This window comes from Salmo salar, chromosome ssa25 (assembly GCF_905237065.1).
Source record: "Salmo salar chromosome ssa25, Ssal_v3.1, whole genome shotgun sequence".
NCBI lineage: Eukaryota > Metazoa > Chordata > Actinopteri > Salmoniformes > Salmonidae > Salmo > Salmo salar.
Genome location: NC_059466.1, coordinates 44529310 through 44550812, shown reverse-complemented (window position 1 = coordinate 44550812; position 21503 = coordinate 44529310). Strand labels below are relative to the sequence as shown.

General features: G+C 39.5%; 1 protein-coding gene across 7 annotated transcripts in view; it reads right to left on the bottom strand.

Annotated features, from left to right (window-relative positions):
• Positions 1 to 21503, bottom strand: part of LOC106586808 (E3 ubiquitin-protein ligase Midline-1) — a 79722-nt gene that overhangs the window by 9222 nt on the left and 48997 nt on the right. For 6 of the 7 annotated variants that reach the window (XM_014174481.2, XM_014174480.2, XM_014174478.2 and 3 more), the window contains exons 2-5: positions 19316 to 20037; positions 17533 to 17598; positions 1881 to 1976; positions 134 to 241 (exon numbers count right to left, since the gene is read on the bottom strand). In XM_014174481.2, coding sequence (XP_014029956.2) covers positions 134 to 241; positions 1881 to 1976; positions 17533 to 17598; positions 19316 to 19981 — 936 coding nt within the window. In that variant the 5' untranslated portion in view covers positions 19982 to 20037. The remainder of the gene's footprint in view (positions 1 to 133; positions 242 to 1880; positions 1977 to 17532; positions 17599 to 19315; positions 20038 to 21503) is intronic. The other variant, XM_014174483.2, reaches the window with a different exon arrangement.

Below are 21503 nucleotides of genomic sequence, written 5' to 3'. Positions count from 1 at the left end.
ACATTGTCATTGTAATGTAGTGAGGTGATTTGCCATAAGAGCTGCGATGTCTACTTGCAAGTTTTGACTTGTAGCTGTTGTTGATAGTTGCAAACAGCTGTGGGGGAAGGAGGAGGGCAGTATAAAGTATTACCTTGCCCTCGTTTATCTTGGTGGCTATGATCTGTCTTCTCTGATGTATGATGTCCATCAGAAGGTCACACTCTTCAAGGAGCTTGTTCTCTTGTCTTGATGCATTACCCTTGGAAACAGATCAGGACAGGGATATGAATCTAGTACTTTATGTTTGGCATTGACAGGATAAAACATAGCATTTACAGACATTTGTATTTTTTATTTATTTGTATTTTTTTATTTAACCTTTATTTAACTAGGCAAGTCAGTTAAGAACAAATTCTTATTTACAGTGACGGCCTACCCCGGCCAAACCCGGATGACGCTGGGTCAATTGTGCCCCGCCCTATGGAACTCCCAGTCACGGCCGGTTGTGATACAGACAGTAATTGTTGTAGCTCTTTCCTGCAGTCAAATTACCAAAACTCACTCTAGTGGCTTCATGGGTGGAATGTTATGAAACCTTTTTTTTTGTTGCCATAAAACCTGGTGTTTCTATGTCAAACAGTTTTGTTATATTTCAGTATTCTGTGATGTATATAAAGTGTAATATAGGGATGCAAACTCAACATGTAATACATTTCTACTCTATATCTGACATGGTACAGGTCTCTTCTTTTTTTAAGCCCATAACCAGGTGTGTGAAATGTAGACTTTTGTTTCAAAGTAGATTTGTTTAAGACTACCAAGAAACACCCTGGGTGACCCTGATTTAGCCCACAGGAGTACAATTAATTAGATAACGCTCATAGCCTGTAACAAAGCCCCCCTGGCTCATATATAACAGTGCACCTGAGGCAGTAGGCTATCTAGTATTTCCCAGGATAGATCTACACAGCCACAGAGATCCTATTAAATTACATTTCTAGTATGTCATTCTATGTACAAAACGCTGTCACCATACACAGAGTAGCATAGTGCCACAGGTGAGAGTCAGCTGAGCCTAGTCATTACAACAGTTGTTTTTGCTTTCCCACATACAGCCAGATCTGCTGCTGGCCCACTTTCTCCTACATCTCTCTGTGGGCACATTGTGTTATCTGTGCCATTTTATTCCTCAGTTGGTTCATGAACTTATCTTTTGCTATGTCCCATTCATGCTTTTACCCCAAACAACACCCTACCATGCACAAACACACACACACACACACACACACACACACACACACACACACACACACACACACACACACACACACACACACACACGGCCAAATTGGCAATATGGCACTGTTTATGTGAGGTTAGCCTACTTTGTATAGTTAAGTTTACTGGCATATCCACTTGACTGAATACCCGGGTCAGCATATTCATCTCAGTAACTGTGTCCGTGAGATATGTTACAGTATTCTAACATGTTCAATGAATTTCAAAGTGTTGCATGTCACAGAATCTGGTGAGCTCAGCTTGAATGCTAAATAACAACAATAAGGATTTTTTTTAAAAACAATTCAACCAAAGATTTTTTAAACCCCAAAGATTTTATAAACCAAATATTTTTTAAACCCCAAATATTTTTTAAAGCAAATATTTTTTAAAGCAAATATTTTTTTAACCAGAAAGATTTTTTTAACCAGAAAGATTTTTCTATCTACTGTATGTCAGCAACCACTGTAAAATGTGTCTTATCGGACACCTGATATGTTACATTTACAATACAAGGAAGAAATCAAAAAAGCTTAACCTATCAAACAATAGAAATGCCGCTGAAACTGAGAGCTGTATCATATAGCTTAATATGGAAACAGATAAACATCCTTACTTACCTCCACATGTTGGCAGATCTGGATCAACTTGCCCATCAGAGTTTCCAACTCATTGTTCCTCTTAATCAGATTGCTGAGGTTGGAGTCCAAGGTTTGCTGTGGGAAAAAAAGAATAGAAGAAATATGAACAACAGAGAGAGTCTGTAGCTGAAAATATTCCTCTAGCAAAATGTAAACTGTTAACTAAATGTGGAAAGAAGGGGAGGAAAAATCATAATCACAATCATGGCTGTCCACTGGAAAAGGACGATGCACTAACAGACAGTCCCTTCATAGGGTCTGGTTGTGTCCCATTTGTCGTGTGATCAGTCAGTCAGTCAGTCAGCCAGTCAGTCAGCCAGCCAGTCAGTCAGTCAGTCAGTCAGTCAGTCAGTCAGTCAGTCAGTCAGTCAGTCAGTCAGTGACCTCTGAGCTAGCCCCAGTGCCAGAGCTCCATCATCCAGCCTGCTCACTGAGCTGCCAAAGCTGAGAGGGACAAGCAGAGCGTCTGCCAGAGATGTATCCTAGGGCTCAATTATTTCTTGGTATTTTATTACAGATCCCCATTAGCGGCTGCCAAGGCAGCAGCTACTCTTCCTGGGGTCCAAAACAAGATTAAGGTAATTACATACAAAACAAAACAGAGACATTATTATACCACTAATCTACCACTATATATCAACAATACAATACATTATTACACCACTACTCTACCACTATATATCAACAATACAACACATTATTACACCACTATATATCTACAATACAACACATTATTACACCACTACTCTACCACTATATATCAACAATACAACACATTATTACACCACTATATATCTACAATACAACACATTATTACACCACTACTCTACCACCATATATCTACAATACAACACATTATTACACCACTACTCTACCACTATATATCTACAATACAACACATTATTACACCACTATATATCTACAATACAACACATTATTACACCACTACTCTACCGCTATATATCGACAATACAACACATTATTACACCACTACTCTACCACTATATATCTACAATACAACACATTATTACACCACTACTCTACCACTATATATCTACAATACAACACATTATTACACCACTATATATCTACAATACAACACATTATTACACCACTACTCTACCACTATATATCTACAATACAGCACATTATTACACCACTACTCTACCACTATATATCTACAATACAACACATTATTACACCACTACTCTACCACTATATATCTACAATACAACAAATTATTACACCACTATACATCTACAATACAACCACAACATATATACAATACAACACATTATTACACCACTACTCTACCACTATATATCTACAATACAACACATTATTACACCACTACTCTACCACTATATATCTACAATACAACACATTATTACACCACTACTCTACCACTATATATCTACAATACAACACATTATTACACCACTACTCTACCACTATATATCTACAATATAACACATTATTACACCACTATATATCTACAATGCAACACATTATTACACCACTACTCTACCACTATATATCTACAATACAACACATTATTACACCACTACTCTACCACTACATATCTACAATACAACACATTATTACACCACTACTCTACCACTATATATCGACAATACAACACATTATTACACCACTACTCTACCACTATATATCTACAATACAACACATTATTACACCACTACTCTACCACTATATATCTACAATATAACACATTATTACACCACTATATATCTACAATGCAACACATTATTACACCACTACTCTACCACTATATATCTACAATACAACACATTATTACACCACTATATATCTACAATACAATACATTATTACACCACTACTCTACCACTATATCTACAATACAACACATTATTACACCACTACTCTACCACTATATATCTACAATACAACACATTATTACACCACTACTCTACCACTATATATCTACAATACAACCCATTATTACACCACTACTCTACCACTATATATCTACAATACAACACATTATTACACCACTACTCTACCACTATATATCTACAATACAACACATTATTATACCACTACTCTACCACTACATATCTACAATACAAAATCCATAATGCAGCAATATAGCAATTTTACAAAATACGTGTGTGTAGAGTGGGTGTGTTTGGAAGTGTGTCCATGTGTGTGGTGTGCCTTTGTGTGTAAATGAAATTCTTAACAATGAAGACCTGCGCTATAGCGCGATAGAAATGTAAATGCAATGTTCCGCCGTTAGTGGAGACTGCATATTCCGGCCCAATCGGTAATGATCTTTAAATTTCAAGCGTAGTATAGCGGTGAACATTGGCGATACGTATTTAATCGAGCTCTAGGCAACTAAACCATTCATGCATTAATCACCCAATGATGACTCAGATCCAACTCTCTCACAACTTTACTAATTATGACATTGCTGCATAGTACATCCATGGCTATAGTCTATAGCAGCGGTTTCCAACCTTTTACCGTATGTTCCGGGGCCACTAATTCACCGTCAAAAGTTGTTGAGGTCCACCATTGGTGGAGTCCCAGAATTGTTTTCCATATAATATTTTGCGCGTCAAATTTAGAGTAAAGTTTAACACGAACGTAACAGATTAAAGGCCTATTGAAATTACTGTATTGTTATGAACAATTTGCATTGTGAAAAGTAATGTAAAATGGATTGTTTAAGCAATAAGACATGCGAGGCAGGGCTTTATCACGAATCCAGTCCCAGTCAACCCATTTAGATTCTGTGATGTATTCCTGCTACACAGCACTGCCTTGCGTGCCTTATTGCTTAATTATAAAACTGTTACCAAAATATTTAAAGAACAATGAATTACATATTTTCATTAAAACGTTATTTTGATAAGTCAATTCATACAATGACATTTTTTTTTCCACCAGAAGATATAGTCCGGACAAAAATCTGGTTGTTAGGTATTTTGGTCATGTTGCTACAGACGCGACCCATAGTTGCTATGCAAAAAGACTGGTCATCCATTCTGAATAAAATGGTTGCTATGCAGGCTGGATAACTTTCTTGTAACTTGTTAGCTCGCTAGCCTAACTCAAGTCACGTCAAACATTGAACCTAGAATGACAGTAGACTAGCTGCATTTTCATTTTCTTGAGCATTTTTGATCTGGCATTTACTTGGATATGACCATGATAATGCGAGATTTCGACTGGCTCAGGAAAAGTGTTCACTATATGTATGGTACTATAGAGATAGACATTCAAAAGTGAAACATTGTTTCCGAGGTCGGACAGGCAGACAGTGAGGTTTATGTTAATCCCTGCTGTACCAGACTAAATGCTAGGTTTATGTTAACCCCTGCTGTACCAAACTAAATGCTAGGTTTATGTTAACCCCTGCTGTACCAAACTAAATGCTAGGCTTATATTAACCTCTGCTGTACCAAACTAAATGCTAGGGTTATGTTAACCCCTGCTGTACCAAACTAAATGCTAGGCTTATATTAACCCCTGCTGTGCCAAACTAAATGCTAGGTTTATGTTAACCCCTGCTGTACCAGACTAAATGCTAGGTTTATGTTAACCCCTGCTGTACCAAACTAAATGCTAGGTTTATGTTAACCCCTGCTGTACCAAACTAAATGCTAGGCTTATATTAACCTCTGCTGTACCAAACTAAATGCTAGGGTTATGTTAACCCCTGCTGTACCAAACTAAATGCTAGGCTTATATTAACCCCTGCTGTGCCAAACTAAATGCTAGGGTTATGTTAACCCCTGCTGTACCAAACTAAATGCTAGGTTTATGTTAACCCCTGCTGTACCAAACTAAATGCTAGGCTTATATTAACCTCTGCTGTACCAAACTAAATGCTAGGGTTATGTTAACCCCTGCTGTACCAAACTATATGCTAGGCTTATATTAACCCCTGCTGTGCCAAACTAAATGCTAGGCTTATGTTAACCCCTGCTGTACCAAACTAAATGCTAGGCTTATATTAACCCCTGCTGTACCAAACTAAATGCTAGGCTTATATTAACCCCTTCTGTGCCAAACTAAATGCTAGGCTTATATTAACCCCTGCTGTGCCAAACTAAATGCTAGGCTTATATTAACCCCTGCTGTACCAAACTAAATGCTAGGCTTATATTAACCCCTGCTGTACCAAACTAAATGCTAGGCTTATATTAACCCCTGCTGTACCAAACTAAATGCTAGGCTTATGTTAACCCCTGCTGTACCAAACTAAATGCTAGGCTTATGTTAACCCCTGCTGTACCAAACTAAATGCTAGGGTTATGTTAACCCCTGCTGTACCAAACTAAATGATAGGGTTATGTTAAACCCCCACTGTACCAAACTTAAAGCTAGGCTGGAAGAAAAGGGAAATAATGTGCGAGTTGAGACAAATACAAGAGATGATTCTGACAGCAACATGATATGATGGAGGTGCAGTGATCGTTTTCAGATGGAACTTTTATTTCATTTTTTATTTTATATATATATATATTATATTATAAATATTTTTTATTTTTTATTTTTTCAGATGGAACTTTTTATTCTATATTTTATTTTATATATATTTTTAATATTATTATTATTATTATTTTTATTTTTTCAGATGGAACTTTTAGCAGGCATAAGTGTGTCTGTGATGGACATTACAGCGCAGCTTGGAACGCTGCTCGTCCAATCAGTATCCAGGATCCAAACAACCAGTTATTAAGCTCCCAACTGTTATTCTTTTTTTGAAGAAAACAAATCTTAAAGGCCCAATGATGCCGTTTTTATATCAATTTCAAATAATTTCTGGGTAACAATTAAGTACCTTACTGTAACGATTTCTCAAGCAACAATTTTGCTAGAACTGTCTGGGAGTGGTCTGAGTGGGGAGGGGAAAACTAAAAACGAACTGTTATTGGAAGAGAGATTTGGAACTCTCTTTGTTATTGGTCTTGTTAACCAATTTACCGCATGGTGATGTCACCATGGAAAGCTGAAACTCCCGCCCATGCAAACCTGCTGATAAGAACTTCCTGATACATGTGTAAATATTCTACTTTTTTTTTCTTCTACTGAGCTATTTACTTTATGTTCCTATTATTATCTTTTATTATTTCTTATTGTTGTTGCAATGTCCAGAAGGAACCTACAAGTAAGCATTTCATTGGACTGTGTATAACATGTGTAACGTGTGCATACGACTGTTATGCTGTTATGCATCTAAAAGTTTCTTTATTTTACATTTACATTTTTGTTATTTAGCAGATACTCTTATCCAGAGTGATTAACATTCATCTTAAGATAGCCATATGAGACTTAAGTGATAATGCCCGAGAAGCCGACTTTGTCTCGGGCCTAACAACACCCGTGCCAATATATCCTCCAAACACTGGATTCGAGGGCATTATCACTTTGATACAATGGGTTACCAACATATTAAAATAATGATTGATATTTTCATTAAAACATTTATTTTCATGAATTTATTCATACTATTTCATCCTTCCACAAGATATAGCCCCGACACAAATATAGAGTTAGTACCCAAGCCGACTGGTCGTTTGTTCTATCGGTTAGGTTGCCAGAGACTGGACCCAGTCGTTCGTTCTAAATGTTCCATTGCCATACTGGCTGACAACGTTCTTATCCCTTGCTTGCTAGCTAGTCAACTATGGCTAACTTACAGTCACATTAAACAGCGCAGACAGAATAACAACAGTAGCTGCATTTGCATTTGTTTAAGCTGGTTTCTAGTGACATTTATTTGGACACATCCATAACAATGAGCTAATGAGGCACGATATCGTCTGGCATAGGAAATGTACTCTCTCGTCAGGACACTGTTGTTCAGAGGAGCTAGCCTCTTGAGGATACCGTAGGATAGGGGGCGCCACAGCGCATTTTGAAAAAAAATCGTTCCCATTTTCAACGGCCTACTAATCAAACTCAGAAGATAGGGCATGCATATACTTATTATATATGGATAGAAAACACTCTAAAGTTTCTAAAACTGTTTGAATGGTGTCTGTGAGTATAACAGAACTCATATGGCAGTCAAAACCCCGAGACCGATTGAAACAGGAAGTGTAATTCTGAATTGTGGACTCGACTTCATCACTTTGCCTATTAATCACACCGTGAGCAATGGTTCACTGAGCACTTCCTATTGCTTCCACTAGATGTCGCCAGTCCTTTCACAGTGGTTTGAGCCTTATAGAGTCAAAACTCAGTGAATGACACGAGTTTGAAATTGGTCACAGGGGATGGGCCATCACCATTATGACGCCGGCGGCCATGTCTGCCCCCACCTTTGGATACGGTTTTAAAGGCCATGACATCATCCCCCTCGAATCTTATTGGCTCTCTTGGTGTTAGAGGCCCTGAAGATTTATTTTATACAACGTTTGACATGTTTGAACGAACCTACATGCGCGAGCATTGCATTTATTATGAACTTCAGAGCTGCGCTTGGAGAGAGCCATAGGACGCGCTACCAACATCAGGCTAATGGAACGTGAAGTATGGACTTTTTGACCGAAAATACATCTGTTGTGGACCTGGGATGCTTTCTGATGAAGACAACTAAAGGTAGGCGATTATTGACAATATTATAGAAGATAAGATGTGACATGAGATTCTTTCCAAGATGGCGCCGAGCTCTGTATATTAGCTAATTTTCTGAGTATCGCATCTCCTTTTATCGCAAAGTGTGATTACCCAGTAAAGTTAAATGAAAATCTGGTATGACGGGTGTTCTCAAGAGATATTCATCTATAAATGTTAGATTGACAATATACATTTAAAAAATCGTTATAGGATAGTAATTTAGGGAAATGTAGCATTGTTTACCGGGACGCTTTTGAGGGGAAATTATGTAGTCAACGTCAGACAGAGATGTAAAATGCTGTTTTTATATATAAATATGACCTTTATTGAACAAAAGAATGCATGCATTGTATAACATGATGTCCTAGGGGTGCCATCTGATGAAGTTTGTAAAAGGTTAGTGCTGCATTTAGCTGTTTTTTGATTATATGTGATGCAAGTGGTTGGTCGGAAAATGGCTATGAAGCTGCTTTTTACGATGGACTCATCTAATATAATCTAATGATTTGCTTTTCCTGTAAAACCTTTTTGAAATCGGACGACGTGGGTCGATTCAGGAGAGGTGTATCTATAAAAAAATATATATATATTATTATTATTATTTTTAAATTATGATTTTTTTTTAATGCTAATTGGCGATATGATTTTTCGCTGGATTTTGATCCCGCTAACGGGATCAGACGCTGAAGAGGCTAGCCAACAACAAAGCTACAGTAACACAATCACTTCAAACTGAAGCTGGAAAGACTGCAAACTAGCTGCACTTTATTTCTCGTTTTACCTTTTTTCAATTTACATTTCTTTGTATATATCCATAAAAATTATGCCAGGTGATTCATGATTTCGACTGGCTGAGAAACGCTGCCTGTCTGTCTCGTCTCGACTCCCGACACGTTCATTACTATGGGACAGCAGGAGTTTGAATTTGAATATTGAAACAATGTTACAAATGTCGGAGAGACAGACAGCAAGGTTTATACAAATCTCTGCTGTTGAAAACTAAATGTTAGTCTAAAATAAATGTGAGATAATGTCTAGATGTTTTTTATAGTGGAAATCAAGTTTATAAATTGCCTGGCTGGGCTGATGAGATAGTGGATTGCGCAGTCAGATGGAACTGTCACGACTTCCGCCGAAGTCGGTCCCTCTCCTTGTTCGGGCGGCGTTTCGGCGGTCAACGTCACCGGCCTTCTAGCCATCGCCGATCCACTTTTCATTTTCCATTTGTTTTGTCTTTGTTTTACACACCTGGTTTCAATTCCCCAATTACTTGTTCATTATTTAACCCTCTGTTCCCCCATGTTTTTTTGTGAGTGATTGTTTGTATGTATACGGTCCGTTATTGTGGGCTAGTTTATTGTGTTGTATGTTATTGATTCTTTGAGTAAAGTACGTTCCATACTCATTTCTGCTGTCCTGCGCCTGACTCCTCCACACCAGCTACACACAGGCTGTCACGGTTGTCGTTGGTAATGGAGGACCAAAACGCAGCAGGTATATGTACGCTCATCTTGACATTTATTAACTCAGAATGAACACACCAAAACAACAAAACGAAACGAACTTACGAACAACGAAACAGTCTTGAAAGGCTCACTCGGCAAAACAAGAAACAATCTCCCACAATTACACAGACAAACACACCCAACTAATATAGGACTTCCAATCAAAGCCAACACCACACAGCTGCCTTCAATTGGAAGTCCACCCCAATTAACCAAACATAGACACACATTACCTAGACTAAACATAGAATTACATAAACAAGGAACAATGTCCAAAAACCCCGGAATACATAAATCAAATGCCCTTTTTAGAAAAACCACCACCCCGAACCACATAAACCAAATACCCTCTGCCACGTCCTGACCAAACTACAATAACAATTCATCCTTATACTGGCCAGGATGTGACACAGGCCGATTACAGGAACAGAGTAAATAGGCATTTTAACGTCATCAATTTAGCCGGTGGTAACTTGTGGAATAGACACCGACTGGAATTCAGTTTTAACCAATCAGCATTCAGGATTAGACCCACCCATTGTATTAAACCACATATCACAGTCATAGCAAGTACATTTTATGTTGTATGATTGTCTTGCACAACAATTTAGTATTACTCTTCTCTGTTTTAACTATTCTCCAAGGATTACTTTGTTTTTCCACAAGGGTTATGCAGTGAGGCATAAGGAGAATATCAGAACATTGGTTTGATGTCTGAGAGGGTTATTCGTTAATGGTTATATAATCCTGGATGAACTTAATATTGGGATTACGCTTCAGAAGAATTGTTCCATGTATGGGTCTACAGATAGCATCATGGGCTTACCTCACTGAATGAAAACAGCAAGATAATACCAAAATGGACTGTTAATGCCAGAACACTTTGCTCAACATAACAAAGAATTTAAATCAACTGCTTGTTGAAATCCTTAGACCTATATGTTGAAGTAATTGTCCACCATGTTTTTTCCCCCTTGGTTTTATCATATTAAGTACAAGCCCTTCGTATTGCAATGCCATAAAGTAATTGTGATACATACAGCGCATTCGGAAAGTATTCAGACCCTCCCTTTTCCCACATTTTGTTACGTTACAGTCTTATTCTAAAATTGATTAAATAAAAACAGTTCCTCATCAATATACACACACAATACCCCGTAATTACAAAGTGAAAACAGGTTTTAGAAAAAAAATACAGAAATACCTTATTTACATAAATATTCACACCCTTTGCTATGAGACTCGAAATTGAGCTTAGACGGATTCTTGTTTCCATTGATCATCCTTGACATGTTTCTACAACTTGATTGGAGTCCACCTGTGGTAAATTCAATTGATTGGACATGTTTTGGAAACGCACACACCTGTCTATATAAGGTCCCACAGTTGACAGTGCCTGTCAGAGCAAAAACCAAGCCATGAGGTCGAAGGAATTGTTCATAGAGCTCCAAGACAGGACTACATTGAGGCACAAATCTGGGGAATTGTACAAAAATATTTCTGCAGCATTGAAGGTCCCCAAGAACACAGTGGCCTCCATCATTCTTAAATGGAAGAAGTTTGGAACCACCAAGCCTCTTCTTAGAGCTGGCCGTCCGGCCAAACTGATCAATCGGGGTAGAAGGGCCATGGTCTGGGAGGTGACCAAGAACCCGATGGTCACTCTGACAGAGCTCCTGAATTCCTCTGTGGAGATGGGAGAACCTTCCAGAAGGACAACCATCTGCAGCACTCCACCAATCTGGCCCTTATGGTAGAGTGGCCAGACGGAAGCCACTCAGTAAAAGGCACATGACAGCCCACTTCGAGTTTGCCAAAAGGCACCTAAAGGATTCTCAGAGCATGATAAACAACATTCTCTGGTCTGGTGAAACCAAGATTGAACTCTTTGGCCTGAATGCCAAGCATCACATCTGGAGGAAAACTGGCACCATCCCTACGGTGAAGCATGGGGGTGGCAGCATCATGCTGTGGGGATGTTTTTCACTGGCAGGGACTGGGAGTCTAGTCATAATCAAGGGAAAGATGAACGGAGCAAAGTACAGAGAGATCCTTGATGAAAACCTGCTCCAGAGCACTTAGGATCTCAGACTGGGGCGACCTTCCAACAGGACAATGACCCTAAGCACGCAGCCAAGACAACGCAGGAGTGGCTTCGGGACAAGTCTCTGAATGTCCTTGAGTGGCCCATCCAGAGCCCGGACATGTACCTGATCGAACATCTCTGGAGAGACCTGAAAATAGCTATGCAGCGAAGCTCCCCATCCAACCTTACAGATGTTGAAAGGATCTGCAGAGAAGAATGGGAGAAACTCCCCAAATACAGGTGTGCCAAGCTTGTAGCGTCAAACCCAAGAAGACTCAAGGCTGTAATCGCTGACAAAGGTGCTTCAACAAAGTACTGAGTAAAGGGTCTGAATACTTATGTAAATGTAATATTTCAGTTTTTCATTTTTTGTATGTTTGTAAACATTTCTAAAAACCTGTTTTTGCTTTTTCATTATGGGTTATTGTGTTTAGATTGATGAGGAAAAAAATATATTTAATCCATTTTAGAATATGGCTGTAACGTAATAAAATGTGAAAAAAGTCAAGGGGTCTGAATACTTTCAGAATGCAGTGTACAGCACAGTATGATGAAAAAAAATGGAAGAATTTAGTAAACAGAGAACTTTGGAGAACTGAAGGTGTCTGTGAAGTCACTGTTTAGCTAAAGTTGGGAAGCTCTCTCAGGTCGGCCTTTTCACATTGCCATTTCATTAGGCTCTGTGCATCAGCCGTCAACGTGCACAGAAATAGGATTTAATTTTTATTTTTTTATTAAACTGCTCTCACCAAAATTATTTATTTATATCCAAGCAGAGGTGATGAAAGCAATATAATAGCTTTGTGCTGCCTTCTGTGGATGGATGGATGCATGGATGGAAGCTGCCTGGAGATCCATAGAGCCCTGGCTGGAGAACAGCTGATGCAGCCTCACAGAAACAGTCCGTAACTCCATGATAAATGCTGCAATGCAGTTCATAAAGTTTAAATGGACTCATTATGATAATTTAATCGGCTGAAAAATATATTTCTTTTATACAGCAGTATGTCTAGTAGTATGTTTGCACGTCTAGTTGTATAATGCACTTGAAATAATTGACTTGGTGACGAAAACATAATGTGATAACATAAGGAGTCATAAAGGGAATAGTTATGGTTGGTTAATACTGTTTCCAGGTCAAAATAACATTGCTTTTATGTAAATAGGGTATCTCCCCGTCTCGCCTGTCTCTCTTCCATAAACGTTTGACAGTTAGGGTGGCATGCCAGTTGGCATTTCAACTCCAAACAGGATATAAAGCATCCACTTCCTCTCAGAGATGATTTATCCTGTGCCATTCATTTGAAAGTGTTTGGATCCCTGAAGAACCTCCCTGTCCAACACTGAAAGACAGACAGAAAGCCCAGACTATATAACCCACTCTGCCAAGAACCTCCCTGTCCAACACTGAAAGACAGACAGAAAGCCCAGACTATATAACCCACTCTGCCAAGAACCTCCCTGTCCAACACTGAAAGACAGACAGAAAGCCCAGACTATATAACCTGCTCTTCCAAGAACCTCCCTGTCCAACACTGAAAGACAGACAGAAAGCCCAGACTATATAACCCACTCTGCCAAGAACCTCCCTGTCCAACACTGAAAGACAGCCAGAAAGCCCAGACTATATAACCCACTCTGCCAAGAACCTCCCTGTCCAACACTGAAAGACAGACAGAAAGCCCAGACTATATAACCTGCTCTTCCAAGAACCTCCCTGTCCAACACTGAAAGACAGACAGAAAGCCCAGACTATATAACCCACTCTGCCAAGAACCTCCCTGTCCAACACTGAAAGACAGACAGAAAGCCCAGACTATATAACCCACTCTGCCAAGAACCTCCCTGTCCAACACTGAAAGACAGACAGAAAGCCCAGACTATATAACCCACTCTTCCAACTCCATTTCTCTGTTACTTCCTTCAGATGGACTTCCTTCAGCTTTTTGAGCGTTGATGCACTGCAATCGTTGTCACTGGCAGGTCATCTAAATTGTGAATTTCATTGTTTTGCATGTGAATGTAAGGTGTGACACTCTTTCCGAGAAATGCTCTCTTTTGTCATATATTTACAGAGTTCTGCTTTGTTTCTAACATCTGGAAATAGTGGACTGCTGATATCATATGCCAGGCTATCATCTGCCTTTTTACAATCGGCACAGTCAGAACTAACACTGTCCTGAGATCAGGTAGTAAAATGACAGAAAAGTTGGCAGAACAGTTTCGAAACACAGACAGTGACCTGACCGGTCAGGTTTTTGTCAGGAAGGAAGAGAGACTGAGCAAGCCAAAACCAAAGGTATGGGACCAAAAGCATTCCTCATCCAGAGGAAGCAGCTATTCCTTCCTCTCATCATGTCTGAATTGATTTAGGAAAATAGAAATCCATCGCAGGGAACTGTCTAAACACTAAGAGCATTTCAATGTACTATAGTTGAGGCACACAGTTGTATAATTTATCATTATAGCATAGAGGAAATTAATTTTAAAAATATGTCATGAAGATGAAAAACATGTCAGATGAACGTGAAGAAACAATGTAGAACCATTGGAACTTGAACCATAACACATACTGTTCCTTCTAACTCTAGAACCAATAATGATACTTTTAACTAGAACCAATAATGGTCCTTCTAACTCTAGAACCAATAATGATCCTTCTAACTCTAGAACCAATAATGATACTTTTAACTAGAACCAATAATGATCCTTCTAACTCTAGAACCAACAATGCTAATTTTAACTCTAGAACTAATATTCATAATTTAACTTGAAACAATAATGAACATTTTAACTCTAGAACCAATAATGATCCTTCTAACTCTAGAACCAATAATGATCCTTCTAACTCTAGAACCAATAATGATCCTTCTAACTCTAGAACCAATAATGATCCTTCTAACTCTAGAACCAATAATTATCCTTCTAACTCTAGAACCAATAATGATCCTTCTAACTCTAGAACCAATAATTATCCTTCTAACTCTAGAACCAATAATGATCCTTCTAACTCTAGAACCAATAATGATCCTTCTAACTCTAGAACCAGCACCATCGAGAGCATCCTGACTGATTGCATCACTGCCTGGTATGACAACTGCTCGGCCTCCGACCACAAGGCACTACAGAGGGTAGTGCGTACAGCCCAGTACATCACTAGGGCCAAGCTTCCTGCCATCCAGAATCTCTATATCAGGTGGTGTCAGAGGAAGGCCCTAAAAATTGTTAAAGACTCCAGCCACCCCAGTCATAGACTGTTCTCTCTGCTACAGCACAGCAAGCAGTACTGGAGCGCCAAGTCTAGGTCCAAAAGGCTTCATAACAGCTTCTACCCCCAAGCCATAAGACTCCTGAACATCTAATCAAAGGGCTAGCCAGACCCCTCTTTTACGATGCTGCTACTCTCTGTTTATAATCTATGCATAGACACTTTAACTCTACCTACATGTACTGTACATACTACCTCAATTGCCTCAGCTAACCGGTGCCCCCGCACATTGACTCTATACCGGTACCCCCTGTATATAGCCTCGCTTGTTATTTTACTGCTGCTGTTTAATTATTTGTTACTTTTATTTTCTATTTTCTATTTTTTACTTATCTATTTTTTTACTTACCACTTATTTTTATTTATTTTCTTAACTTCTTAAAGCATTGTTGGTTAAGGGCTTGTGACAAATACAATTTATTTGATTTGATCCTTCTAACTCTAGAACCAATAAAATTGGAAATATTTTTACCCCCTCCCCTCTCTTTCTCACTTTCTTTTGCCTAACATAAGAGATTTCAGACATGTACAGGTATCTAAATACTTCTGTTACGGCTATGATTTGCGTTCCTTCTACATTAGCCAGAGAGCACTACATTGCATGTTCCTTCTGGGATGTAAATGAATAGGGCTAAGATGTGGCTTCGCAGTGGGTAACATCGGCATACTGTAGTCCAGCTTGTCAAGACTTGGAGCATGCTAAGTGCAATTCATTTAGCAACGCTGCGTTTTTGCAGTGAGGTCTATGGCTGCATCTTCATATAAATTAAATATCTTTGTCTTTTCATAAAGTCTCTGTTAACATGATTTATTTAGGTTATTTTGTACTTTGGCTGTTATATATTTTATACGCTTAAATTCAAAAAGGTGAAGCGGGGTGACTAATCATTTTTGTTAACAAAAAATATTTTAAAAATCAAGACAATAGCCCCATGTGAAAGCGAGGGAGCACAAAGGAAAATGCTGCAACCACAAAAAAATGAATCCTTGTAGACTAAAACAAACAACCCGTAAAACCTGGTCATTCTAGTACTATAGACTGACTCAGGGACACAGTATGACAATACCTTGGCACAGAGGTCAGGGGGGAATTACAAACAGACAAAAAGTAATCCCACACAAGACAAGGGTATTAACATCTGGATAAAGACTAATGAGCACCAGTTCTGGGTTTGTTGGTTAGTTCTGACGTTTACTGTCATGCTCAGAATAACTTCATTCATTTGTATCTGAAGAATGAAGGAGTTGACATGGCCACGGACGTTGTAATCAGATATAATGTAGGATTTGTGCTGAAAAAAACGTGACCACCTAGTAGGTAGTGTATCTTACAACTGGCAAGAAATATCAGAAATGCAGAGCTCAAGTTTGACCCTCAAGTCTGCCACTCTTCCTTTTTAGTTATCCTTTATTTAACTAGGCAAGTCAGTTAACAAATTCTTATTTTGTAATGACGGCCTACCCCGGACAACGCTGGGCAAATTGTGCGCCACCCTATCATGGCTGGTTGTGATACAGCCTGGAATTGAACCAGGGTGTCTGTAGTGACACCTCTAGCACTGAGATGTAGTGCCTCAGACCGCTGCGCCACTTGGGAGCCATAAGTGACATCAGTCAAATACAGAACAACAGGAAGGAGGGGCTTGTCATTATCCACAATCTCCTCGGTTATGATAAATATGTAAATCTTTTATCTATTGTGGAACTAATGTGCACTTTTTCCAAATGGATAACTTTGCACAGAATCAAATACAGTATGTATTTAAGTAGTAATCTCCCTGGGGGGGTTATGTAAAAACCTGATGGTAAACTATGTTCCAGAGTACATACATTATCTTTATAATGTATATATACTGTAAGGCACTACTCGTTACATAAACAAAGCAGATATCACATAGAGGCCATGAAGCCACCCATAGTAAAATGTGGACTATATTCTACGGGTCAGGTTTACAGAGCATTTGCACCTGTGCAAAATATTCTCCTGTTATTTTCAGAGGAGAATAAAAGAGCCCAATTTTGGGGGGGGATTTTACCTTGATATAACTTATTGGTATTGTTTAGTCTGCAGGTTTAATTCCCCATTGAAAATAACAGCTGTTAACTCTTAGTAGAGCTGTCCCTGAATGTGGAGTTGGATTAATACTGTAGATACCGTAGATATCTCCTGGTCTGCTTCCTCCTGTTCACTCCTCTCACTGAGATAGCAGCCTGGAGTTCTCTGCACAATGACAGCATGATCAAACAAAGGAAACACCGGTTAACGCTGATGCTCTGACCTCGATCGCCATAGTGTTGCAATCTAAGATTACCACATCTCAGTTTCACTGAGATTCTGGGACCAAGCTTGGCATTCTCTTTGTTTTTGGTGAAAGGCCGAGCAAAAAGTAGTCCGCGTGTACTATGTAATGCAAAATGTCTTTTTGTGATTTGTGAAAAGTCCTGACGTCTTTCAAAGCCATGTGTCCATGTGGACCCTAGAAACCCTTCATCTAGACACATTATTACATTATTACACTGACTTCTCCTTTAATAAAGTAATTGGCTAAACACTGCCTCATTCAAATAAAACATCAATTGGCTATCAATCAACTGTAAAAAAAAAAAAAAAACGATAATAGATATTGCTACTGTAAATACAAAAAAAAAAATATGAATTTACTGATAAAATACTTCAATACATGTTGTTCAACAGAATGTATAGGGGTTAAGGTCTACTGACATCACAGCCCTATTTGCCGTGTCTCTTGATAGAACTTGTCAAATGTGAGGGTACATTTCCATGTGAAAGGCTAACTATAACACACAGCCGCATGGTTCTGCCTGCTAATAAAGCATTAATCGCTCCCATGAGGTTTCTGGAGCCATGATCGTGTCCCATGGCGTGTTGGCAAAATACTAGCACACAAAGCCCAAACGTCAGTGCTTTGACAGGAGCTCATTCAAGTCTTAAGTGCAAGGAATGCGTGGCCACCTTTTTGTGTGTTCCAGCTAAGAGCCTCTCATGATACCATATTAATATGGACACATGGAGGAAAAGAGGTTAGTTCAACTTAACCTGAAACCCTGGAAGCAATCTTTATTTATTGGTTGTAACTTTGTGGCAAAATGTTATATTTAAGCCGCTAAAAGAAAGTGTCATGGTGTGTGATCACTCCTTGTTCCCAAAGCTCTTGCTCTTTGAAATATTAACAGACCTCACATGAGTTTACTGCTGCTGCATTACTGGGGAAATCTGACTGAATGGGGAATTCCATTTGACATGTTTCTAATACTGTTAGCTTTGTTTTGACGTTTCGTAAGCCAAGAGGGCCAGTGATACAGTATAACACATAGCGTATATATGTGAGTTTACCTGATTGTATTGTTCTCTTGTGCTACACTGTTTTCCAACCACAATGACTCCTGATTTACCCATGAGTCTGAGGAAACATTCCTCGTTGGTTAGCAGAGGATATTAATAGGAGATAGACGATTTATTGAAATATTGGATCCTACCTCAATTTTAAATCTTAAAATGCCCTTGTCATGATGCCTCAATGAATTGTGGAACAACGTTTTTTTTTCACTCTGCAGTATGTCACATAGATTTTTAGGATGAGGCAACATTTGGAAAACAACACAATTAGCAATCACATGATTAATTGCATCTCTGAAAATGTGTGTGGTGAATCTCAACAAAACAAAAAAAGGAAGGTCAGATATTAAATCTGATGTGTCAGCCAATTCAGGCACAATATTGTTTATCTAATATACCCAAATGTTTTTGCTTGATTTGAATCAAATAAGATTTTTAATACCACCATTTATTCCACTCAGTGGACACAAATTATTGCACATAGTGAGCTCTTCACAGTCAGTCATTAACTTCCCATACTCCCCAAACATTCCTGAAGCTGTGTACAGTATAGCATAGTACAGCACAGAGCATCTCTTACCTTGAGTTTCTCATAGCGGTCGCTGAGGGCGGCTACTTGGTGGTCCCGATGCCGACCGACCAGTTTGCACAAGGCACAGATCAACTGTTCATCTGTGACACAGTACATGTTCACCTTCTCGTCCTCGTGCTCCAGACACATGAGTCCCCTGATGTGGCAGTCCGGCATGGGCTCGATCAGACGGTGGCTGGTGAAGGGCTTCTTATTGGGGTGGGTGGCCTTCAAGCATTCGTCGCAGTAGGACACCTCACAGGTGACACAGGTCTTGACGGCATCCTGCGGAGGGTCTTGCTCACAGAACTGGCACTGCACCGTCTCGCTGGGGGAGGTCATGGCCGTGCCGTCCGGGGGGACCCGCTCACGGCGAGTCTCGCTGGGGGAGTTGGGCCCGCTCACGGAAGCCTTCTGGAAGCGGTCGATGATGTTCTGCAAAGTGACGTTACGCTTCAGTCCCTCTAGGCCCCTCTGGTTGAGGGTGATGGCATAGCGACAGGTTGGGCACTGGAAGGCGCTGATGGACTGCACAGGCTCGTTGGGGCTGCAGTGGGAGATCAGGATGCGGTGGGCACAATTGAAGCACAGGCTGTGAGCGCAGGGCAAGAGCAAGGGGTCCTCGAAGAGCTCCAGACAGATTGGGCAGGTCAGCTCCGACTCCAGTGTTTCCATCTTCACACACAACAAAGCGATGTCGTCAGCGAAATCCAGGGAAGCTGATCAGCTATCTGTAGGGATGACATGGACTTCATCATTAGAGAATGGGAGAATGGGAGAGATAGAGAGAGAGAAAGAGAGAGAAGCAAGGGGTTCAAAAGGGTTAAACAGTAGGGGGTTGTCAACTTTCCCAGAATAGAAATTAATGAGTAGTCTGACCACATTCCTAATCTAAAGAAAATTGGAGATTACTTGGTGTAGTAGAGGAATAAATAGCAGGTATTGGATAACACATCTCTGATATCTTCATCAGGGGTATTGCATGAAATGCAGACACTTCTAAATTGAGTTTCAGTGTATTCTAAACCCCTTACAGAAATATAAATTAAAGCTCAATCGAAATGAAACTTATTTGGTAAAAAGTAAAGAAATCCATGTGAATATTGAGTTCCCTAGAACTAATTCCTACATATTTTATAGGGAGGCACATATGTCCATATTTCCTGTGATGCAACAGCCAAACGAAAAAGACCGAAATTGGGAAAAACAAAGAAACGCTGCATATTTTATAAGAGCTTTGAGTTGTTTTGATGATAAAGCTCTGGAAACACCATAAATGAGTCATTTTCGTCAAGTGGCCCATGTCTATGGAGAGGCTTGGCTAGGCTAGCTAGCCCAGGGCAGTGAAGCCAGACAGCTCACTGAAGCAGAAGTCCCTGCCTGTTCACGGCTGGAACTCCTTACTGTGACTGGCCTGACGGACACAGAGCCTTTGTTCCAGGCCAGTCAGACACCCCAGCTGCGAGTGGATGCGCTGTGCCCGTCGCGTCTCCCTGTGTGAACTCTACCTCCACTCATTATGTGTGAAAGAAGGCAAAAGCTCATTATCAGGCCAGCCGGGCAAAAGTGGTCTTTGAAGTTGAGGACACAGAAACTCGCAGAGAGCTATAGCTAAGGACGAGTTTGTTCCCTCCCCCTGTTCTGTTCAAATCCACAGAGACACTCAGTTAACCTACTGGAAGATACAATTGTTGCACTCGTCTCACATGTCTGTGATGTAGACAATATGAATTCATCTGTGGGGCTTTGTTGTGCTACTGTTGGTGCTTTGTCCCAGACATGGAGTTTGTTTTAACAAAAACCTCTCTGTTATCCAAGTTGATGAGCCAAGTCAAGCGAAGGAGGGTAGAATTAGTGTGTCCAATGTTCAAACGTGATGTCAGTTCTAAGAAAACATACGGTATAGGTTACTGTATAGCAGTTGCCAGAAATACACTCAAATATTATTATGCTTTATGGTTTCCTCCACAAAAAATAGAGTCTATTCTTAATGCAATGTTAAATGATCCATCTTAAAATGCACAGTGCACACAATATAACATTTTGATTGTTTGTACACTGAAGTGAATTAATCTGGTGAAATGGAAGTTATAAAATTTCAACAGTAAGATTACTTACAAAGTAGATTAGTGCTCATGTCTACTAAGAATAGTAGTAGAATTAGAAGTTTATTCTAATCCACACAAGATCACTGTCC